The 25,977-nt window shown below is 40.5% G+C and overlaps 1 protein-coding gene and 1 pseudogene across 10 annotated transcripts in view; one reads left to right on the top strand and one right to left on the bottom strand.

Moving 5' to 3' along the window:
* LOC147020180 (forkhead box protein P1-B-like) overlaps positions 1–25,977 on the bottom strand; it is a 737,853-nt gene that overhangs the window by 157,674 nt on the left and 554,202 nt on the right. For 9 of the 10 annotated variants that reach the window (XM_085895286.1, XM_085895292.1, XM_085895293.1 and 6 more), the window contains 2 exons: positions 15,643–15,940; positions 12,639–12,715 (listed from right to left, as the gene is read on the bottom strand). In XM_085895286.1, the coding sequence (XP_085751412.1) occupies positions 12,639–12,715; positions 15,643–15,940 (375 nt within the window). The remainder of the gene's footprint in view (positions 1–12,638; positions 12,716–15,642; positions 15,941–25,977) is intronic. The other variant, XM_085895291.1, reaches the window with a different exon arrangement.
* On the top strand, positions 7,706–7,851 carry LOC147020181 (signal recognition particle RNA; annotated as a pseudogene).

Genomic DNA, 25,977 nt, shown 5'->3' with positions numbered 1-25,977 from the left:
TCTTCACCCTGTGGTGAGTTCCAAGACATCCACCGGCAACATCAAGGATGATAGTATTGAAGGCACTCCACAACTCTTGAGGATTCCTCAAAGCACCCAGACACCCCAAATCCTCACTCAGCCTGTTCACAAACTCCTCAGCTACCCTCTCATCCTTGAGTTTGCCACCATCCAGCCTAGGCTAGGATGGTACCATTCTCCTGGATTTAAGCTGCAACTTGAGAGTTGCGTCAACAAGCCGGTGGTCAGTATTGAGGAATTGAGCACTCAGGTGACCCTGCAGTTTTGGATCATCCTCCAGCGACCATCAATGAGCACATGGTCAATTTCCTTTGCCACACCACCAGCGTTGGAATACCAAGTCCAGCGATGAGCCTGCGGGTGCTGAAATCATGAACCAGCCACCCTAAGTCCATGACTTCTTGCAAAGTCAAGGAACTTAGTGCTGTTCTGGTTCACAGTACCAGACCCATGGGGACCAACACATGTCTCATAACCATCTGTGCCAGTGCCAGTTAATGCACTGAAATCCCCCAAGCCTGGAAGAGTATCCCGTTTGGGGCACTGAGCAACCACAGACTCGAGCATGGCATATAATTTGATGCGTCCTTCACGGTGAGATCACTAGCCTCAGTCGGAGCATATACAGAGAGCAGGGAAGCGACACCCAAGGAGTGTTGAATCCTTAGTCTCATAATGCGCTCGTATTATACATACAGTCACATTTTGTTGCATCCTCACTTTGCTATTCCCTCAAAACTTTGAAGAGCACAGGCCAATACCTTCTTATGCAATCTCCTGTGCCTGTTGACAATGTTTGTTAGATTGATGCTGCTACCCTTTCTACCCATAACTTTGCTTTTCCATGATGATGTTGTTTCTCTGTTTTGTTTATATTTATGAAAAACTTGAGGCTCATGGAAGAGCGAAGCGACAAAGTGGAAAAAGGCAATTGGCGTGGCAACAAGCTGTAGAATGAGAAAACAGGAAAAGAGGAATGAGTGGAAACACAGCAACCCATCGGAACAGGGCCCACAGAAATACACAGGCCAGAGAAGAACACATTAACCTGGGAAAAAAGCACACAAGAAGGCAATCAATGTGCTACACAAATATTTACATCAACAAACTAACACCAACAATAAATAAAAACTTTGAAATAAGATAATTCCTGAACACACATCTTCAGTTTTTGTAGATGATGATGAACAGAGATGATGGCATCTGGCTGCAAAGAAACCTCGAACCGGTTACATGACAGGGAATGCCTTGTCCAGATCTAACTAACCTCCACTCCGCTCCTTTTTTTGCACACAGTGTCGAGGGTTGTGGAGGAACACTGTATTCAGTGTTGTTTCGCTAGTGCACTTTGTTGCCAAGCTCTTCCATGAGTCTTGACCTGTGTTTACGAAAAGCTTCCCTGCCAGAATATTCCTTTATTCTTCATGAAATGTGCTATTTAAAAATAAAACTCACAAGGTTTACTTACATATGTCATCAGGATGCACAGTTTTGAAGAGGGTTGCTTTTTGAAGCAAAGATTGGTGCAGTGTTCTCATCTGAGCAAATAACCCATAATGCTGGGATCTCAGGTTAAAATACCATAGATTGTGTCGATTTGACCATTGTCTCCTAATATCCTTGTAATAAAGCACACGGATTTGTCCTAATGTCCTTGCTCTGTATATGATGGATGCACAAACTGCACCATACACATTAGATCAATATATAGCAAGAAAATAGCTTATTGCAAACATTGCCTGTTGGCAACAATTTATCCTCTGCATTGAAAGCATATATTTATATTCAAATGCAAAAAAAAAAATTAGAAAGCATCTGGAAATGCAAAACCCATCCGCGTCTGCTTTGTATTCGGACTTCTTCGTCTTCTTCCCAATGCTAAGCGTGCCAAAAACAGCTAAAAACAAGCCTGTTGTCATGGAAACCGTTAACATATCAAAACGACAAAATCGATCGTTCTGATTTTTGTTTAACTAATTCAATGATGCAATATGCAAATTTTGTTCAAATTTCAAGTCAATGAGATGAAAGTTGCCAATTTTATGCAACCTTGACCTTTTGATCTAAAAAAAAGAAAATCGGCTCTAGCTTTTGATTGGTGAACCAATTCAGTGACCCAACGTATGCAAATTCTTAAAATTTCAGGTCAATTGGATGAAAACTGACAATTTTATGTGACGTTCACATTTGACCAGGTGACAAATTTATTAATTTTTCTTCTTCATAATCTCATAATAAAGCTTTCTTGAAAATTAGAAGTTATGGGACAGACAAGCACATGCACATGCACGCGCGCACACACACACACGCACCCGATTTCAAAACCCCATCTCCCGCTATGCGTAGGACAGCTAAAAAAACTTAGGAGTGACGTTACTATAAGGATCAATGCCACATTTTCTTCCCTCCATAACATTAACTTGCTGCACTTCCATGCCTAGAGTGTGTGTGTGTGTGTGTGTGTGTGTGTGTGTGTGTGTGTGTGTGTGTGTGTGTGTGTGTGTGTGTGTGTGTGTGTGTGTGTGTGTCAATCACACCTCTTGGCTGTTATGGTGAGCATCTCCACGGATTCTGTCTCACACGGTAAAACCGCATAATCCGCAAAGAACAACCATCGATCTGCCTCCCGGACGATTGTTCACGCTAATGCAATCCATTCAATCAGAAGGCACATGATGCGATCGGTGGGAAAATCAAAATATGTGGAGTGTGGCGAACACTCCCCCGGTCTCCAATGGACATAAAGTCCTTCACCTTCGTACATATGTATGTATCTCTAATCATCACTCACTGAATCATTCACCCACCTAAATATTTAGCACTTTCTAGGTGGGCTAAAAAGATGGAATTTGGCACAATGATGCACTCAAACTTGCAATTCCAGCAAAAAATAAAAAATAAAAAAACTATCCGTAAATGTCCATAAATGAAAATATCCATTAAACAAAAGTCATGCATCACTCCCTCAGCCAGGAGAACAGAGCCTGGACATCACATAGTTAAAAAAATCATCTCATACCGCTCACTCATTCTCAATTTAATTGATTTATTTATCTGTTTACAGACTGCAAACATGTCACACTACATGTGTGCAGTATCAACCATGCCCCATGAGTGTGTGTGTGTGTGTGTGTGTGCATGTGTGTGCGTGTGTGTGAGTGTGTGTGTGTGTGTGTGTGTGTGTGTGTGTGTGTGTGTGTGTGTGTGTGTGTGTGTGTGTGTGTGTGTGTGTGTGCGCGCGCGCACAAGAGTGCATAATAAAGCATCAATATTGTGAGGAAATATATAGCAAATATGAAGTCAGAAACAAGCAAAGAGATAAATACATAAACAAAGTGGAAATGAGGGAAAAAGACCTACAGCAGGATAGAGGGACATAATATAACATGGAGATATTTTTTCGACCTCAAAATTTTCAAATCTCTTTTTTTTCTCCAGATTTTGTCCATTGATGATTGATCTACCAGCATGTCTAAGAAATGAGGCTGGCAAAAAGTAAAGGAAGCCAAACTAAGGCAGCAAAGACAAGATGTCAATTTGCGCATTGAAATGTACACCATCTTCGAGGACACTTTTTTGCTCCTAAATCCAGTGAACACGTTTAGGTGATGACCAGTGAGAGTGAACCTGCTGCACATGATGAAAAGGATCACCCTCTTTTGACTTTGCTAGCTGCACTTTCACTCCCATCCTCTGAAGACAGAAGTCAAAGCACTGATCCCACCATTCACACTGATTCTGGTGCAGTCTCGTCTAACAACCCAAGCGAGTGGGACGTCACAAATATATGTGTGAATAAATTAGTCTGATGAATTTATGAATTTTATACAATATGTAGTACTGACTTCAGCCCTTCCAACCTATTAGCCTTGGGCCCCTCATAAACTTAATCCAGGCCTGGCTCTGCCTTTCTCCTCAGAAAGATAGGGCAAAGCAATTTTTGGCCAATTGCACATGCGCAGTCCAAGCTTTTCTCAGCAAGGTGGCCCAAAGGATCACTATGTTTTTTAGTAGCGTTATTATAAGACACACAAGCCTGGTGTTGGCTTAGTGGTTAGGGTGGTGGCTTGGGATCCTAGGATCCTGAGTCAAGCCCTGTTGGCCGCTGAATTAAAATACACCAGGAGGTTGACTCAGCCTGTCATCCTTCCGAGGTCGGCAAAATGAGCGCCAGTGTACTGGTAAGAGGGACATAGCCACGTCCCAACCAAATGACGCAACCAGCAGCCACAAGCTGCACTCGAATGAGAGAAATAAGATACACAAGTTTACTCACCAAACACAACATACCTATATATTCCCAAATGTGCACGTGGATATGGCCGCTCCATTATTCTAACGCCAAATAGTCCTACAATTTCTGCATTCACATATTGTTCACATACACACTAATAGGTATAGTGAGTGTATTTGTGTCCATTAAATACGTGATTATTGCCTGTGTTATGTTTGTGCTAATAAGTTAATTATTTTAAAAATGAAATTAAAATAAATTCTTCATTTAATTGATTAAAGTTGAACTTTCAAAATTCAACTGTATGGTAGGTAAACAGCTAGAATGTATGTATATTATAAAGGAAGCACGTCCATCTATCTATCTATCTGTCTGTCTGTCCGATCGTTCCCGAACTCCTCCGTCAGTTTTGGGACCAGCCGCGCCAAACTTTCTGTGGAATGTTTTGGGGTCCCAGCAGATGCCTAAAGCTGTGTGAGAGGTTTAATAATTTCCTCAATACAATTATGATTATGAGTTTTGATCCATACGAAACTGCTCCCATCTGTAAGGAAACGCAATCAGGGGTTCGGCAGAAACATTCGCTGGTTTGGTAATTTCTAAATACAATTGTGATTTTGAGTTTCCACCCGAACGGTGCCACTTTTTTTTCCATTCTAAGGTAGGTGGAAGTTTTTTTTTTTATAAATTTGCACAATTTGAGGGGCTCCCCTTCATCTTGGGAAGTCCTCAAACTTTACCTTTACTTTTATTAATCATTTATCAGCTCACTGCCATGCAGGAAGTATATTTGCAACTCTATGCTAGCGATATTTCCTGTAAATACCTTCATTATTCAGCCATATTTGCATATGTGATGATTGAATGGAACCCAAGTCCTCTGGAAAACCAAACGAGTGCTCTGCCATCTGAGATATTTTGGTGACCCACAGGCTGGAAACGGAATTCTCCCACATATAGATGCCACTCTTTTCCCTGCTGCTTCCAGGGCACTCACTGCCAACCATCGGAGCAGCAAGGGCCTGTCTAAGAGAGGGTCTCTTCCTTTTGTGAGGGGCCAATTAAGTAGCAGCTATTACTCACTACAGGGGGCAAAGTAACATAATTATAAACTAGAAGGGCACTCGGTAGAGTACATACCTCCACCACACAATGCCCAATCCATGAGAACATATCTGGCACAATACATTTTTGAAATATCATGCTATATATCGTTTTTGGCACTATCTCTGAATGGTGAAGAATCACTTTTAGAATTAAATATTTCTCGTATCCAGATCCGGATTCAGATATTCACCAAAATTGAACCAATTCTTTTTCTTCCTGGAAGAATCACTGAAAAAATTCTAGTAGCCAGATCGGGATCTTCACCAAAATCTAATCAGTTCGTCCTTGTCAAACACCCAACCTGCACACCAAATTTCAAAATGAACCTGTCCACAACTTTTTGAGATATCCTGTACACAAACAGACAAATAAACACATGAAAAATCACTCATAGAGTGACAACTTGGTGAAACGGAATGCACTCCATAGAGAACATACCTCTGCCAGGCTGAATAGTTTACATTTTGAATGCTGCATTCACATATTGTTCACATCACATATTCACATTCAGCCACAAGAACACGAGTGAGGTCAGGCACTGATGTTGGGTAATTAGGTCTGGCTCTCAGTCAGAGTTCCAATTCATCCCAAAGGTGTTGGATGGGGTTGAGGTCAGGGCTCTGTGCAGGCTTCCACACCAATCTCAAACCATTTCTGTATGGACCTCGTTTTGTGCATGGGGGCATTGTCATGCTGAAATAGGAAAGGGCCTTCCCCAAACTGTTGCTACAAAGTTGGAAGCACAGAATCCTCTAGAATGGTATTGTATGCTGTAGCGTTAAGATTTCCCTTCCTTGGAACTAAGGGCCGAGTCCGAACCATGAAAAACAGCCACAGACCATTATTCCTCCTCCACCAAACTTTACAGTTGGCACGATGCATTCAGGCAGGTAGCGTTCTCCTGGCATCTGCCAAACCCAGATTCGTCCATCGGACTGTCAGATGGTGAAGCGTGATTCATCACACCTGAGAATGTGCTTCCATTGCCCCGAGTCCAGTGGTGGTGAGCTTTACACCACAACAGCTGACGCTTGGCATTACACATCGTGATCTTAAACTTGTGTGTGGCTGCTCGGCCATGGAAACCCATTTCATGAAACTCTCGATGAACAGTGCTTGTGCTGATGTTGCTTCCAGAGTCAGTTTGAAACTCGTTAGTGAGTGTTGCAACCGAGGACAGACAATTTTTCCGTGCTACTTGCTTCAGTACTTAGCATTCAAGTTATTTGAGCTTGGGTGGCCTACCACTTTGTGGATGAGCTGTTGTTGCTCCGAGACATTTCCACTTCATAATAACAACACTTGCAGTTGACTGGGGCAGCTCTAGCAGGGCAGAAATTTGAAGAACTGCTTTCCCTCAACGAAGGCCAGGCCTCTGGCAACCGTGTGCCAAGGTAGGAAATGCGGTGATGGTTAAGGCGGCGTGGTTGTTGTGGTTGGTGGTTGAGGCGATCGTGATTGGTGTTGATCGTGGTTGTAGTGAAGTGGTTGGTCCAAAATAATGATAGCGAAAGAAAAACGGCTAACTCAAAGATCACAGCCCGGGTGACACGAATAATCCCCATTAAACAACGGTGGGGAAATCTAACTGAACACGGACTTATCGGCATAACTGAACTAAGGACCTATATGGTGTTCTGTGAATTTCCACAGCCGTAACAATATATATATATATATATATATATATATATATATATATATATATATATATATATATATATATATATATATATATATATATATATATATATATATATATATATATATATATATATATATATATATATATATATATATATATATATATATATATATATATAGTATACACACACAGTATACCGGGATACTTCCATGAACGAAGTGGAAGTATATCTAAAATATAAAGCTCTTTCTAACCTCTGACTGATTCACTCATTCACTCATTGATTGATATTAAAGATCAGTCAGTACCTTCCGCGTGACATTGAAACCTGAAATTTATGCGTGCTGATGGACATCGAAGTTGCTTCACCTGAAAAATTAAATGAATTGGCAGATAACATCCATAAATGAAAATATAACTTAATGAAAAAAAAAAATAAAATGCAGATGAGTGACTAGAGACAATAGGGAAGCACGGTAACTTTGCTTGTCGATGGACATTGAAGCGGACAAACCAGGAAATATCACAGAAGCTTCATAAAGCATCCATAAATGAAAATATAAATAAATGGAAAAAATTAATGCAAAATCAAATGCAGGTGAGCGACCCAAGACAAAGGGGAAGCATGGTTCATATGCTTACATAATGTGTAAGCACACCCCACGAGCATTTATATATGTATGTATATATGTATGGATGTCACTGGGCGTAGTGGCGTGCGCCTGTAATCCGGATACTCGGAGGCTTGGGTTGGAGGATCGCTTGAGGACGGGTGCTCTGCTCTGCGCTGGGCCGCGCTATGAGAGGGTGTAGGGCAGCCCGGAATCATGGCGAAACCCAATCCTTATCCCTGTGTTGTAAGAGGCGACCAGGGTTGCGTCAGGAACGGCATCCGGCGTAAAACCTATGCCAAATCAGTATGCGGATCATAACGGATGATCCGCTGTGGCGACCCCTAATGGGAGCAGCCGAAAGAAGAAGAAGAAGATATATGTATGGATGTATATGTTGTTATGTGGAAAGGGCTTGAGGGGGATCCATAACTTGACTGTGGTAAGTGTAGTATGGTCCGTGTCTCAAGTAGGTCAGATTGCCATGTAAGAGGGATCTGTTAGAGTAAGCCGTTTGTTACACGTGACACTGAGACAGCATATGCAATTTATAGACAGGGTAAGATTAATTATATATGCACAAAAAGTTGTTGTTGTAGGCAGTTGGGGCTCGTTGAGGATTTCCCATTGCAGAGGCTCACGTGTGTGAAAGGCCAGTTGCAATCTATCTTGACAGTGTATGCCAGCCATGGTGGCACAGTGGGCTGTCGAGCCCCCAAAAAAGATGTACTGATATTTTTAGTGGGGTCACCACCATGGGCGGGACCCATGAGAGATTCCACAAGGAGGAAGAAGAGAACGGAGTTCTGACCATGGAGTCCACATGAGACAAGCAGGCAATCGTGTCTGCTGTAAAGACCAGGTGCCTGACTGGCTCTCTTCAGGAACCTGGTCTTTAATGCAGACACCATTGTATTGAGGCCTGCGTTCACCCTGGTCATCGTAAATAAAACAGAAGTCCCGCCTGCATTATTGTTGTATTGTGAAAGTCATATCTGTGTTGCCAAGAGGGTGGTATTGGAGCTTTTATTTCTCAATTGTATATGTAACTTTGCAGATCGCATTCTCCCTTTTTGTGTCTTTTTGAATAATTTGGTTTGTTCCGTTATTGTAGCATCTTGTCGACCCTTTTCCCTGTGCTTTTCATAATAAAAACTAAAAGGGCACTCGGTAGATCGCATGCCTCCGCCACACGATGCCTGATCAACGAGAACATATAAGGCCCAATACATTTTTGAAATATCATGCTATATATAATTTTTAGCCCTATCTCTCAATGGCAAAGAATCAATTTAAAGTTTAAATAATTCTCATAACCAGATCCGCCTTCGGATCTTCACCAAAATCAAATCAATTCAACCTTGCCGCACACCCAAAGTGTCCACCAACTTTCGTCTGAATCCGTCTCCAATGTTTTGAGATATCCTGCATGCAAACAAACAAACAGACAAACAAACAAACAGACAAACAAACAAGCAGTCATAGACTGGTACTTACGAAATCGTCAACTTGACCTCGGACCTTGTCTAATAAAAGCTGTCTCTAGAGAAGGTAGCGACGCAAACCAGAAGTTTCTATGATGATTTTGTACCAAACCATCAAAAATCGAATGTTTGACCTCACTGTGACCTTGACCTTTGACCGATTTTGACCAAAATCTAATCAGCACTAGCCATCACCCTCCTGAATCAAGTGGTGTAACTTGACATTGGTAGCTTCTTCCGTTCTCGAGTTATCTGTACCAAACCATCAAAAATCGAATATTTGACCTCACTGTGACCTTGACCTTTGACCGATTTTGACCAAAATCTAATCAGCACTAGCCATCACCCTCCTGAATCAAGTGGTGTAACTTGACATTGGTAGCTTCTTCCGTTCTCGAGTTATTGTGCCTACAAACAAACAAACAAACAAATGGAAGTCATCAATATACTTACGAAATCTTTAGATTTCGTAAGTTACAAACAGACAAAAAGGGGTGAAAACATAACCTCCTTCACCTTCGTGGTGGAGGTAATAAATTCTTTAAAAGGTAAGATCATGTTTCAGCCATATGCTTTCCATGTGGGTTTGCCGTCGTTTCGGCTCATTTGGAGGAGCTCGGGGAATGGAAAAAGTGAAGTAAAATTGAACGCGGTGCCTTAAAAGATGGCTTGGACCATCCCTCAGGACGAAAAGTCCCGGCTCTGAGTAATTTTGTGTTAACGGATACTTGGACGTGACTATATATATCTGTGTATGACTACATACATACATATATATATATATATATATATATATATATATATATATATATATATATATATATATATATATATATATATATATATATATATATATATATATATATATATATATATATATATATATATATATATAAGCCTGGTGTTGGCTTAGTGGTTAGGGTGGCGGCTTGGGATCCAAGGGTCCTGAGTTCAAGCCCCGTTTACTGTTGAATTAACACCAGGGGGTTGACTCAGCCTGTCATCCTTCCGAGGTCAGCGAAATGAGTGCCAGTGTACAGGTCGCGGTGTATGCCCCGGTTAGAATAGGTGCACCATATCCCTGTGTGTCGTAAGAGGCGACCAGGGTTGGCGTCAGGAAGGGCATCCGGCCATAAAACATTGCCTCAAGAAAAAGCCAAACCCCTGCACAGCAGGGAAAAATGGCTGTAAAAACGGTCATATATATATATATATATATATATATATATATATATATATATATATATATATATATATATATATATATATATATATATATATATATCCATGAGATCCGTCTAAAAAGTACCGGGACTGACTTCACAGAAAATTTATTCCAAAAAATATATTGAAATCACAGCTTGTCCCCTTCAAAATAGTTTCCCTCTAGTCTCACACACTTGTCCCTCCTCTTCTTCCATGCTTCGATACACCCCTGGAAGGCTTCTTCTGGAATCCTCTGGAGCTCCGTCATCACGGCCATTTTAATGGCCTCCACATCAGGAAATCTGGTCCCCTTGATCACCCTCTTGAGCTTGGGGAATAGGAAAAAATCACAAGGGGCCAAGTTTGGCGAATACGGGGATTGCTCCAGAGTTGGCACTTTCATCTCTGCCAGAAACTGTCGGATGCTCAGGGCACTGTGAGCAGGGGCATTGTCATGGTGGAGCACCCAGGCGTTGTTCTCCCACAGATCCCTCCTCTTGTCCCAGACTGATCTCATGAGGCGCGGGAGGATCTCCTTGTACACGTATCGATTCACTGTTTGACCCTGTCGGAGAAACTCGAAGTGGACAATGCCCTTGATGTCAAAAAACACGATGAGCATCACCTTGACCATCGAATTCGACATCCTTGCTTTTTTTGGTCTTGGTGATGCCGGACTTTTCCACTGACGACTCTGCCGTTTGGTCTCGGGATCGTATTCAAATATCCACGATTCATCGCCAGTAATGACTCTCCCGAGCAGGTCTCGACCGTCCTAGAGGTGCTTGATAATGTCTCGACAGACAGTGACTCTTTGCTGTTTCTGGTCCTCGGACAACATCTTGGGTACCATCTTTGCGCACACCTTGCACATTTCGAGATTTTCAGTGATGATGCTCCAGACAGTGTCCTTGTTGATGGAAAGTTCCTCAGCAATCATCCGAACTGTGAGTCGACGATCTGCGCACACCATCTGCTTCACACGCTCTATGTTTTCCGCCATTTGGCTCGTTGAAGGTCTTCCAGACCCTGGATCGTCTTCAACCTCCTCCCGTCCCTCTTTGAACCTCTTGTGCCATTCAAATGCATGTGTACGTAACATCGTTTCTTCCCCGTAGACTTGCTGCAACATTGCGAAGGATTTGGAAGGTGTTTTTCCAAGCTTGGCAAGAAACTTCAGATTGGCTCTCTGCTCACGACTCATAGCGCGACGACTCAGACTAGACAACGTGTACAGCACGACCTGTAAAAAATCACACAATGCGCGCAGTCAACCATCACCAATCATATATATATATATATATATATATATATATATATATATATATATATATATATATATATATATATATATATATATATATGTATATATATATATATGTATATATATATATATACATATATATACATATATACATATGTATATATATATATATATTCACATATTGCTGGAATGTTACGAAAGACTGTGACGCAACCCGTTCATTCAAGTTGTGTAAGTGGAGCACACAGCAAACTCAGTCCCGTTACTTTTTAGATGGATCTCGTATGTATATGTATATATATATATATATATATATATATATATATATATATATATATGTATATATATATATATATATATATATATATATATATATATATATATATATATATATATATATATATATGTATGTAATATATATATATATATACATACATACACACACACATGTACATATCACAACATTTGGAGTGTGATGAGCATTCCCCCGATCTGCATTGGATATAGTCTGACACCAAACAGTCAGGATGTGCATCTCTCACACACACACACACACACACACACACACACACACACACACACACACACACACACACACACACACACACACACACACACACACACACACACACACACACACACACACACACACACACACACACACACACTGCTGCTGCCCGAAGAAATAGCACGCTTTCTTCCTTACCCCAAGTAGGCCCAAAATACACAAAATTTCCACCAGAGGTGGAATAAATCGGTAATTGCTCTTGCCCGAGCCCTTGTGGTTTCAAGACCAGGGCCTTGCTTCAATAGATGACACCAGAAAAATGAACAGTATTATGTGGTGCTTGATAATGAATCCCTTTTTACCTGCCTCAGAATAATAGACAGATGTTTTTGCTCTATGGATTGTCTTTGTGTCAGCTTTTATGATATTTCTATAAAAAAAAAACAACAACAAAAAATAATTGTGTGAATCAATGTGACAAAAAGATTTCATACAGTACCACAGCAAAGGGAATGAAAAGAAAAGACAGAAGAAAGATTGACGGAGATGTTGTTTGTTTACCTGTCGTATAAGAGCTGCGTAGGTGAATGGTGGCCTGACTTCAGCATTTGTATAGAACTCATAGTTCTGCGCAAGGTCTAGAAAATAAAGTCACAAAAGACCACAATGCTGCTACATGAATATACCAAGTACCTTTTTACATATCCACATTATTTTGTGAATCATCAAAAAAATGTATATGTATAAACAAGTATTGTGCCCAGCAGATTAATCACGAGTAAATTGTCATTACTTAAGATGTGGTTAGGTAAAGTTACCTGTTCCATATTCATCTCCAATATGCAACACATTTATCAAAATCAAAAACAAAATACATGCAAAGTTTCACTTCAAAGAAGCAGTGATTATTCGTGGATCATACGAATAGCAAAGAATAACTTTACAAAACAATAACTAACGTGCACCAAAAGCAATGACATACTGTGCAGTTTGCAAAAATCGCAAAACCAAAATCAATGGGTTGTGCATCAAATGGGTAGTCATTAGGAGGTAGTGAAAATTGATGAATTACTGTAGCAAATCCTTGTATATGTTTGGGAGATGTGAGAAGCGAAACCCATAAGTGGGTAAATTAATTGAGTGCGTGCTGTCTTGGGAGAATGTGTTAAAGTCGAGTTGTCACTCTCAATGTACATCTTTTCTGTGCAAATGCGGCTACTCTGATGGCATTCACCTCTGCGTGTAACCATTCTGCCTCATGGGTTTCCTTCACTCTCATTTTCTTTCAAAAAAAAAAAATGCACTTTCAAGGTTCTGGAGACTAATCAAGGATAGTTGGAAGAAAATAAAGTTTTGGATACACAGAAATGCTTTCTGGAAACAAAGGTTGAATAGACAATATGTGGTGCAAAATAAAGTTTGCCATGTGCCCTCAGAACCAGAAAGTTTTTATCCTTTATTATATATATATATATATATTTTTTTTTTTCTGCTCCTGCAGTTAAATTCCCAAAGCTTGACCTGGCAAGTTTCTATAGCCAATGCAGAATAAAGAACCATGGAGGATGGAGGGTGTTGGGTAACAATGACAAAAGAGATTCAAGGATGTGTAGGAAAAGCACATCCTTGCTCAAGACTTTGGGGCCAGGCCTTGCACCGGCTTCCACCCAGTGGCAACATTTTCACGACATCGTGACTTGCAAAATGAACTGAAGACAGCACAAGAGTGTGCACTGAACATGGGAGGAAAAGGAAAATGGAAAGTTCCGTAAACCCTTCAGGGACCTTGCCAGTAGACATCATGCCACAAGAGTACTTGTGTTTGGCCTTTATTCACAATAGCAGTGAAAAATCTAAACACCTCGTATTTTCCCTAAAGGCCTTTGAGCAGTGTGTTTCAGGCATTGGAAAGTCAATTGTACTCTCATTTTGCACAAAGACTGGTTTTTAGATCCTTGTGGAGGATCTCAAAGTTTTACTCAGGTTGTTGTTCTTGTGGACTTTTTTGTTTCACAGCCGACAGTTTTCATCGAAACTTCCTGAAACTTGGTGTATATATATGTAAAAATACCCTGCACAGACAGTAACCATCTCCGATTTCGAAAATTCCTCCCAGGAAAAAAAGTTATGATGTCAAAATATCTCCGCTAATGGAAATCGCCTAAAAAATTATCTCCGAAACTCGGCAAGCTTTTTGAGTTCTGTTTGCGAGAATCGAACAGGGCATTAGCAGAGATGAATTACCGCACATATGATACATCACTATGACGTCATATCAATTTTTATGACGTCATTCCTATTTTTTGACATTTTTTGTTTCACAACCCAGAGTTTTCATCGGATCTGCGTGAAACTTGCCATGTATATGCAGAAAGCCCACGCGCAGACAGTAACCATCTCCGATTTTGGAAATTCTTCCTAGAAAAAAAAGTTGACGTCATAATATCGCCGCTAATGGAAAGCGCCGACACCATTATCTCCGAAACTAGGCAAGCTGTTTGAATTTTGTTTGCAGGAATCAAGCCGGGCATTAGCACAGATAATTTATCGCAAACCTGATACATCCCAATGACGTCATATTCGTTTTTATAACGTCATCATTAAGAGGACGAGGATCTTAGCTCATTCGAGCTTGTTGCTATAATCTTGAAAACAAATGCTGCCCGAATGCTTAAATCTGCCATAGCTGCTGATGTTATTTCACATTTTTGCGAGGCCTGTACATTGCTCACTCTAAAAGTTTTTTGACAAAGGCAAATAAAACAAGAAGCAAGAAAGTGAAAACCAACACTTGATTCAATAAGACACAATCCTTTATGAACAATGCTTAAATAATAATATAATAATACCATTTCCTTTGTGGCATAAATGGGCATCGGGACTGCTGAGGCAATCTCATTGGCAAGGAGTACAGTCCTGGATGGGTCACCACTCCAACACAGGTTACCCCAAATAGTTATTTCCCCAGTACACTGCTTATCATTCTGCCAATCTCGAGGATTACAGGCTGAGTCAACCCCACCTAGTGTTAATTCAATGGTGGGCAGGGCCTCAAACTCAGGACCCTTCGGTCCCAAGCCAGCCACCTGAACCACAAAGCCAACACCAGGTGAACAATGCTTAAATGATTTTGAACGTTATCTCTTAGTTCTCATACAAGCCTCGACAAGGTATACAAAATAAATAAATAAATAGTAAATATTATATGTTTTAGTTTCATGAATGAGGGCATTTTGCAACATTGAAATATTCAATATTTTTAAAGTTTCATTTTTTTCTGGTTTCATTACATTGTTTTGCAATTGTTGAAATGAGATGCAAGTAAATTCTGGGAATAGGGCTTCAGAAAAATGAAAGGTTTGACTTCCATAATTTCCTAAATATTAAGTTTTAAATGATACATGACCAGCAGAGAGTGAAAGTCTTTTGTGATTTAAAATGTGTATTCATTCGTATATTGCTAACAAATATGCTGCATTTGTTACTCAAGACACAGTTGACCTTGTTTACTCAAGAAAGATTTTGTATGTTATCTCAGGCCAGGTTTCAAATATGATGAACCTACCCGCACCAACAGGGATGCTGTACTTGTCTGAGTGACGACGGCGAATGGGCGTTAGTCCTGCAGCATGAGGATGTGACTGCATCCCAGCAGTTGACGTGAGAACAGGTGGGAATGGAGGAGGATGTGAGGCATGTCCCATGTTAGATACCAATGGACCCAAAGGGTTTGAGGTGAGTGCAGTTGGGGCTGGTGTCGGGGTGCTGGGGGTCTGAGGCATTCCTTGTGCTGCCTGGAGTCGTGACGTGCCATCTGTCAGTGCACAGCTCTTGGACAGTGTAACTGCCGACACTAAGTTGAGCTGCCAACAAAAGAGGGCAAGAAGTGAATAAAGAAGATCAGAAACCTGAATTGTACATTGCACTTCATGATCCAGAGATAGATAGATAGATAGATAGATAGATAGAGAGAGAGAGAGAGAGAGAGAGAGAGAGAGAGAGAGAGAGAGAGAGAGAGAGAGAGAGAGAGAGAGAGAGAGAGAGAGAGAGAGAGAGAGAGAGAGAGAGAGAGAGAGAGAGAGAAAGAAAGAAAGAGGGAGAAAGAGAGAAAGAAAGAGAGAAAGAAAGAAAGAGGGAGAAAGAGAGAAAGAAAGAGAGAAAGAAAGAGAGAACGAAAGAAAGAGAGAAAAAAAGAGAAAGAAAGAGAGGAAGAAACAAAGAAAGAGAGAAAGAAAGAAGAAAGAGAGAAAGGAAGAACGAAAGAAAGAAAGAGAGAAAAAAAGAGAAACAAAGAAAGAGAGAAATGGAAATTACTGCATATTATCTGTTGAGATGATGTGCCAAGTGACAAAAGAAATGTGATCATGATAAATTAACCCTTCAGACATATTTAAAAACATAGCCACAGGATGCTGAGCTGATCCCTTTCTTAATTACCTCCACCACCGAAGGTGAAGGAGGTTATGTTTTCACCCCTTTCTGTCTGTTTGTTTGTCTGTCTGTTTATTGCCGACAAGACACAATTCTATACCGATCATCATGAAACTTCACCAGGTTGTAGAGGTACTCTCAATTGAGAAGATTATTAATTTTGAGGTCAAAGGTCAAAGGTCATCTTGAGGTCAAATTTCTAAAATCATCATTTTTCATCGAATTGACTTGAAATTTGAACACGATTTGCATATTACGTCACTGGATTGGGAAAAATAATTATTTTTGAGGTCAAACGTCAACTCAAGGTCAAACTCCTAAAATCATAAATTAATACTGAAAAATCATCAATTTTCATCCGATTGACTTGAAGGTTAAACAGTAATTGCATAGTACATTACTGAATTGCGAAACCAGCTATTTTGGAGATCAAAAGTTCAAAGGTCAATTCAAGGTCAAACTTCTAAAATCATCAATTTCAATCTGAAAAATAATCCATTTTCATCCGATTGATGGAAGGTTTGATTAAGATTGTCAATTTTAATCTTAATGAAATAGACAATTTGATGTATCCATGGCAACCTTTGGAGAGGGGGGTGGATTTTGCAAGTATCGTGCTCTGCACGACGTATTTTTATCGTTTGTTCGTTTGTGTGCATGATATCTCAAAACGTTGTGGACGGATTTGGATGAAACTTGGTGGACAGGTTGTATATGTGACAAGGACAAATTGATTCAATTTTGTTGAATATCCGAATCCGGATCGAGATACAAGAATTATTTACTTATTACAGTGATTCTTCACCACTGGGAGATGGGGCCAAAAACGATATACAGCATGATATTTTAAAAATATAATGTGCCCGATATGTTCTCATGGATCAGGCATTGCTTGGAGGAGGAATGCGCTCTACCGAGTGCCCTTCTAATTTGTTTATGTTTTTCTTTATTTCTTGCTGTAAAAAAATGATCAAGATGTCAATGGCAGCTTAATGAAATGATCCCCATATTTTTTCACATGTGAAGCATAAAATCAAAGGCTTTGAGAAGATTGCAGTGCCTGCTCTTCCTAAAATGCAATTGATCCCTTGTGAGTCTCCAATCGTGTGAAAATGTCACACTGACCTGCCTCTTCTTCCAATTCCACCACCGGGACAGCGTCTGGAACCGCAGTTAATATTCTTGCTGCTGAGTGCTGACATTGCATCAGAATTTCTTTAAATCTACTTTCACCTTTCTCCATATTCTACATCTCCAAACAGCACGTTTGTTATCCATCTAACAAGCCACCACGGCAGTACACTCCTCCCCTCCCAAACCTACCTATTTCGAACTCCCCATCCCCCTTTTAGCCCACAACACCAAAGCCCCAACACTCAGTCTCAAAGCCCGCCAGCCATCTCATGCAAAACTCATTTTAATTGGAAAATTAGCCAGAGGGTCCTTTGGACCATCCAATTAGGAGGAGAGCACAGGGCGTAGAGATGAAGAGCAATATCTTGGCCGTCACTTTCACACCGGTGGACGGGTTAAGCGATTGCTCGGAAATGTCACATTTGTGGGGAGCGATGTAAGGTCTGTTAGCGACGGTGATCATTATCGGTGAAAATTATGAATGCACGGAGGCACATTTAATGTGGGGGATGGGTGGAGTGTGAAAGGAGGTAGGAAGTAAAAAAGGTCCCTCTTCTTGTGAAGCTCTCTGGCCAACCCTGCATCTCAAAGGCGAGTGCACTTTGTAAAGAGTATGGTGATTTCATCAGTGACTTATTTACTTCTCGCTGTTTGAGAATAAATAGCTTCTAAACTGCCAGTTATGGGAATAAGCAGAGGTCACTGATTGCTTCTGCAGTAGTTTTAATAAGGCTTTAATGTTTTCACAGCAATGAAGATGAAAAGTTGTGGAACAAAGCGATCTCGTGAATACTAAAAGGCTTTCTGAACCACCGCCTGCTCTGAGCCAGCAACAGGATCGGATAAAAAAGAACTCTGTTTACGCAGTTCTTTAGCACATTTTTGCACATGCATATACTGTATTACCAAAAGTATTGGAACAACAGGAAGATATGCAGGGTTATAAATTCGTACCAACTAATCTGATTTGTAATAAAGTGTAACTGTCAAAAACACTTTACATCAAATGTAGGAAAAAAAATATTGAACGATTCCTCCCTTAAAGAACAAGTGAGAGTTCAGCAATGAATTGTGTTCTGCTCACACTGGCTCTCAAGCTGCTGGTCTAAGACTTGTTCTTTCTGGGTTTTTTTTTTTTTACAGAAGCGAGGCTCAGGGAAGAACATGGTAGAACTGATAGTGGGACAAACATGAAGGGAATGGACGAACAGGAAAAGAAGAGATGGGTTAATGGGGGTAATAAATATCATGGGTCAGACTTCGGGATGGCAAGAAATTGTGGTACGCTGTATGCTTCAAGTCCTGGTGGGAACAGTGAGGCACAAGAGTCACTGGAAGATGGTGCCACAGACGTAAGAAGTGAGAAACAAGTGTTGAGGTCTGCAAGTCAGCCTGGAAATCGCAAAAATCCACCGAATTAAAAAAGGTTTAAAAAATTCACATCACATAATTCCCTAAAATGACATCCCAAAATGACACAATTTGTGTCGAAAGTTTGGCTTTGTTAGGGACTACTGTGGACATCGCAGACCCTCGATGGCAGAACTTTCAGTTTTAAAACACCCCAAGTTTGAGCTACCTGTGCTTGAGCCAGCTTAAAGGACAGTATTGTGTGACTTTTTTGACTGCGCTTGGCCCAGAATAATATTATTATCCCCAAACCGGGCATAAGCCCAACTAAGGACTTACATTTTGGGCCCTGTCAATGCATCTGCCCGTCCACCCGTAGCTTCCACTTGAAAAAGACGATGCATTTCTTTTGTATTCGGCCAATCAATGTAATAATATTTTGGCATGACGAATCTTCTTCTTTCGGCTGCTCCCGTTAGGGGTTGACACAGCGGATCATCCGTATGATCCGCATTGTGATTTGGCACATGTTTTACGCCGGATGCCCTTCCTGACGCAACCCTGGTCGCCTCTTACGACACAGGGATATGGTACACCTATTTTAACTGGGGTATACACCGGCCCAGTATACTGGTACTCATTGGCATGACGAATATCAACTGATTTTGGGATCAGGGCCAATTTGGAATTTTTGGAAGCGAAGCATTTTGTTTTTTTACTGGAGAGAATAAATAGTGCAATATTGTACATTATTTCGGGAACCATTACTTATTTATATGCCCTTTACCATTTCCACTACCAACACACACCTTTGACGTATTTATATAGTTTTATAAACTACACCATCAGGCATCACCACCACCAGTGACATACCAGCTTGGATTAAAATTATTAATATATTTTTTATAAATTTTGCCATCACCGTGACCTATTTACCACCTTGAATTATTTATTTATTTATATACACTTTTCCACCTGCACCACCAACACATAACTTCAAATTAGTTATTTATTTATATACACATTACCATCTCCACTGACACACCCCTTGAATTATTTAATTATTTTATAAACATATGTCTACGGAACCACCTATAATCTTCACTTCCTCCATATTTATTTATTTAAATGTAACATCTCCATATCCTATTGGGTGGTCGCTGAACTACCGTTATTCTCAGGTTTTCCGTCTGTCTGTATGTCTGTTGGGTGGTCGCTCGACTGCCGTTATTCTCAGGTTTTCGGTCTGTCTGTATGTCTGTTGGGTGGTCGCTAGAGTACCCTTATTTTCACTTTTTCCGTCTGTCTGTATGTTTGTATGTAACCGACAGCTCTGGAGGCCAGAGGAGTCAACCGATTTTGATGAAACTTGACAGGTAGGTTCATACCAGCATCTAGTTGCATGCTTTTGAGCACCGCTGTTATGGACACCACCGTTGCCTAGCAACGGGACTTTGAAATTTTTGAAAAATCCTAAAAAAAAAACATTTCGAAAATCAAAAATCGGCTTCTGCACTTTTATGAGTACTATAATCATCCTCTTTGTCAAAAATTTTCAGCCCGATCCGTCAAAAACTGTATGACTAGTATGCAATTATGTAGCGACCACCCATATCGCCTACCGGCTTGTCTGTTTGTTTGTATGTAATGGACAGCTCTGGAGGCCAGAGGAGTCAAGCGATTTTGATGAAACTTGACTGGTAGGTTCATACCAGGATCTAGTTGTATGCTTTTGAGCACCGTTGCTATGGATGCCACCGTTGCCGAGCAACGGGACTTTGAAATTTTTGAAAAAAATCCGAAAAATATATTTTTTTTTCGAAAATCAAAAATCAGCTTCCGCGCTTCTATGTGCACTATGATCAACCTCTTTGTCAAAAAAATTCAGCCCAATCTGTCAAAAACTGGATGACTAGTATGCAATTATATAGCGACCACCTATGTCACCTACCGGCTTGTTTTTGTGGTGCAGTTGGGTGCTGTGTCCTCAATGAGGGAGGGGGTTAACGAGGGCAGAAAAGATTATGGTTTTAGATTGGGGATGATCTGAGATGGTGATGAACAGATGTCTTTAAGTCCTGGAGGGAAGAATGAGATTGAAGAGAATGGTGGAAGTTTGTTCCACAGGTGGGGAAGGAGAGGAAAGAATGAGTGGAGGTAAGCAGTGAGGCTGGATTTTTGGAGTTTCACCAGAAGGGAGTTCATGGTTGATTTTGTGCGCCCTACAGTAACATGGTGGGGGGGGGGGAGGAGGAAATCAGCCCAGAGGGGAGAGCAGTACTCCATAAAGCTGCAGATGAAGGCCTTGTCGGTGGAGAGGAGGTCAGGTGTGCCAAGGAAGGACTTTATATATTAGAGGATGTGCAGTCAGCGACTGGCTTTGAAGGCCAACTTTGAAATGTGGTTTATCCAAGAAAGATTGTGGCTGATAGTGAGACCCAGGAGTTGAGAGACTGAACTTCCAAAAGAGGATTGTTAACAAAGTAAATGGGAGGGTTATAGCCAGTATGGGTACAGAGAGTGATAGGTTGGGGACACAATATTTGGAAACAAACACAGAATTTAGGTATTCGGCCTTCTCACGAGCGTACACGGCTGTGATGCTTTTAAAGTGAGAGAAAGGATGGAGGCGAAGCATACTCTGGAGACAGACTTAACAAGGTGCCACCAGGTTTTAGAGGAGGGAGACAAGTTTGAAAGTTCATTCTTGAGGTTGGACAGATGTTGTTTTCTGGCTCTCTTGAGAATGGACACGAGTTGCAGGCTTTTTTGAATGCAATGAGAGTGCCTTCAGTTGGGTTTGCTTCACGGAAGAGAAGGCCAGTTATTTCAGAGCAACTGCTTCACCACAGGATTCAAAGTACCATGAGTGGGAAGGGGGTGGGGGGGTAGAATAACAGAAGATGAGATGGGATGAATCCATGCATTAAAGAGAGCAAGTTTTTGTGGAAGAAGTCCCAGGCTGAGATAATATCAGGGGTGGTAGACATAGGAGACTGTCCTGAAGCTAGATGGATGCTTGCAGTCCCTGCCAATCTGCCTGAGTGAACTGCCAGACTCGTGGGCATTGAGGCAGCTGCTGTCTCACAAGCATATGATCAGATGAAGAAATTTGAGCAGAGGAAGAGCAGGAGCTATTTGTGGGAAAGTTTGTCATCACCAAGTCCAGAAAGAGAGGATTGTCCTTGAGAGAAATCCTGGTTGGAAAATTCACCGATTGAGTCAGTCCCATGGAGTCACAGAAGTCCTTTTGCTGAAGTGACATGGCTTGTGATAGAGATACCAACACTTCTCAAATTATAACCCAGATTACCTCGACCAGATGAGGTGCAATTGCAGTTAGAGTCTGGGAGGTCAGCAGTTTGAACCCTGGCCGAGTCATATTAAAGTCTTTGAAAATGTTTTTTTCTTTGCTTGAGGCTCAGCATTTAAAAAGGATAGAGCTTGGACAAAAAAACATTGGTTGGCAACCATTGCACAAGCTTTATGGGCCTAATAGTGGGGAAACTTAGCATAACAATTGTGCATTTCGTGAGGAAAGCACCAAATTTGGCACACTAGTAGCCCATCATATTATGAACAGATTTGGATATTGGGCCATCTCAAAATTTTTGATGACAGTGGAAAATGGCTGCCACACCCATCAGCGGCTGAATTTGAGATGGCCCAATATCCAAATCTGTTCATTATATGATAGGCTACTAGTGTGCCAAATTTGGTGCTTTCTTCACAAAATGCACAATTGTTATGCTATATTTAGCAAAGTTGCCCCACTATAATAGCATCCTCCTGCATTGAAGATCCTTGTAATGAAACTCATAAGAATAATCCTGCCATAAACCCATGTCCTTCCATCCCCAACATTTCTATTGTAAACTTTCCTGTTATAAATAAAACTGAGGTATCAGTGTGGGGAAAAAGCAAAGAAATAATTAAATATTTCTGAAAAAATGCACAGGCCAAAAAAAATTAACAAAAATAAACACATAAATAAATAATAAAATTGTAAACAAAGGATTTTACAAAGCTTTGAACTTGAACAATGATTTAAAATTATCCTGAAAAGGCAGTGATTGCTATTGTCAGGACGTCAGCAGGGGATAATAATAATTTTGACGAATTAATTAATAAGACAAATCTTACAGAAAATATGAAATCTGCTTTACATTCTCATCTGAACCCGTAGCTCAATGCTGTTAGGAAGCCATGTTTAAGCCCCATATATCAAATGTATATATCTGTCCATTGCTTTCTTATGTTCTTGCGATTTACACAAAAATACTTATCTTTGGCCGATACGCGATCCGTGTACAAGCTTCATTTTGTGATCAATGTCAAAAGACAAATATCTGCGAATTGAAATGTCTGGCACATCTCAAAAAGACATCATTGTGGTGCATGAGTCTTCATTCTTACATTTTATGAAAGAGTAAATCAATGTTTCTGTTTCTTCTTCAAGGTAAACGTTTAAATATAAATGTGAATTGTAAAGTGTAACATACTCGCTGAATTGAAATAAATTATACGGTTAAACGAAACTTGTCAAATGAATACACACGTACCTTGGTCCAGGGGCCAAACCACAAAGCCGTACAAGAAATGCTTGTTGTTGCTATTTTTAGGTATAATCAGGAAGACAAAATAAGTTTAAATTGTATGACTCTTGGCTTGAATTGTAGACTGTGTAACACCACATCACATCAAGGGTACTTTGACAAATACCTCATGTGCATTATGCAACACATTAACAATGATGTGAGACTGGGCTGTCAAGAAATCAAGAGAGAAATCAAAAGATTATTACAGCCAAAGTACAAGGTTAGTATCTATCAGGTCTGATCACACACACACACACACACACACACACACACACACACACACACACACACACACACACACACACACACACACACACACACACACACACACACACACACACACACACACACACACACACACACACACACACACACACACACACACACACACACACACACACACACTACAATTCTCCAATATCCACGTCTTCTTTTTTTTAACTCCAGTAAAACCTGTTCCATTTTAAGCTCACCTGGACTAAACTCACCTGGACTTAGCTCACCTGGACTTTAGTCCAGTGAGCATATGTGATCAAGCAGTGTCCATAGGTGTCAGTCAATTTAGTCCACAACCACTTCAGTCATTATCGCTTGAACCATACACATGATTTTAATGAAACTTGGCCACAAACTTCATACCTGATGTCTAACGAAGGTGTATTGACCGCATCAAAATCTGCGCTCATAAAAATCCACATCAAAATTTGGCTTTTTGACCAACCCAAATAGATATTTGCTCTCTTCTCTAAAACTACACAAATTTTTTATGAAACTTGACAACAACCTTCATCATCTGTGATGGACTAAAGTTTGTTCACAGAATTAAAAAAAAAATCAGGGTCTAAGGGGGTCGAAGAGGGTTTGAGTGACTGTTGCTCCTGATCCAGATGAGCTTCAGGATGCACGGTCCTATTTTTATCTGTAAATTCATTATTTACCCATTTGGTTTCTTCACATCCTGTCACTCTCGCCTTTATTAGGCTTTTCCCATCAATTATGATAAAATTAATATGCTTAAATGACAACAAATGAATGTGCTCATCTGATCTCACAACCTTTGGCTCTTGATGATTTTTGTTATTTTTGTTATCATTTAATTAGCAAGTTATTCCTCCATATTCTTACAAACTTGGTTGAGGTATCCAACGAAAACACCCATCTCATCACTTTGCAACACAAAAATAAATAAACAAGCAGTCATAGACTGGTACTTACGAAATTGTCAACTTGACCTCTGACCTTGTCTAATAAAAGCTGTCTCTAAAGAAGGTAGTGACGCAAACCAGAAGTTTCTACAATCATTCTGTACCAAACAATCTAAAATCGTAACGTTGACCGAAGCAAAAATCTCCATTTCTCCACGCAATTATTTAATATTATTTTATCAAAGTAACAAAACCGTAATATTCAGCCATCCACCAACAATCTTTACATAATACGACGGCTTAGCGAGTCAGGCATGCGACGTAACCTTTATTGGGATAAAAAAATGACTTTTAAACACCATCTTTATCAAAAACACCGTCAGCGCGCACACGGAAAACCTTTACGTGATCAACGCCACGTCTGCTCGAGCGCGCTGCACCACGTGATGAGCTGTGACGCGGCGAGTGAAATATTTTTTATACAATCTTAAAACGTCTCCAAAACATCCGAGTTTTACCAGAATTTCGACAACCGAGTTTTAAGCGTCCTAAGCGATCGCAAAAACCGAAGACAAAATTAAAATCGAAGTTAAAACGAACTCGTAACGTCGAGCGAAGCAAAAATACTCCATTTCTCCACGTGAATTTACGGAATTATGTTTAACCTCACTGTGACCTTGACCTTTGACCAATTTTGACCAAAATCTAAACAGCGCTAGCCATCACCCTCCTGAATCATGTGGTTTAATTTGACATTGGTAGCTTCTTCTGTTCTCGAGTTATTGTGCCGACAAACAAACACACAAACGCACACACACAAACACACAAACAAGCAGTCATAGACTGGTACTTACGAAATGGTCAACTTGACCTCTGACCTTGTCTAATAAAAGCTGTCTCGAGAGAAGGTCGCGACGCAAACCAGAAGTTTCTACGATGATTCTGTACCAAACCATCAAAAATCGAATGTTTGACCTCACTGTGACCTTGACCTTTGACCGATTTTGACCAAAATCTAATCAGCGCTAGCCACCACCCTCCTGAATCACGTGGTGTAATTTGACATTGGTAGCTTCTTCCGTTCTCGAGTTATCTTGCCTACAAACAAACACACAAACATACACACACACAAACACACAAACACACAAATAAAAATGGCCCATAGGGCCAGGACTTGACGAAATTCATCCAGACAAAGATACTCCCCTCCTACGTCCGTGTTTCAAATTTGAAAGGAATCTG

This window comes from Eptatretus burgeri, chromosome 9 (assembly GCF_056783735.1).
Source record: "Eptatretus burgeri isolate ZD-2024b chromosome 9, Ebu_testis_v1, whole genome shotgun sequence".
Classification (NCBI taxonomy): domain Eukaryota; kingdom Metazoa; phylum Chordata; class Myxini; order Myxiniformes; family Myxinidae; genus Eptatretus; species Eptatretus burgeri.
The sequence above is the reverse complement of the archived record's forward strand: the minus strand, read 5'-3'. Positions and strand labels throughout refer to the sequence as shown.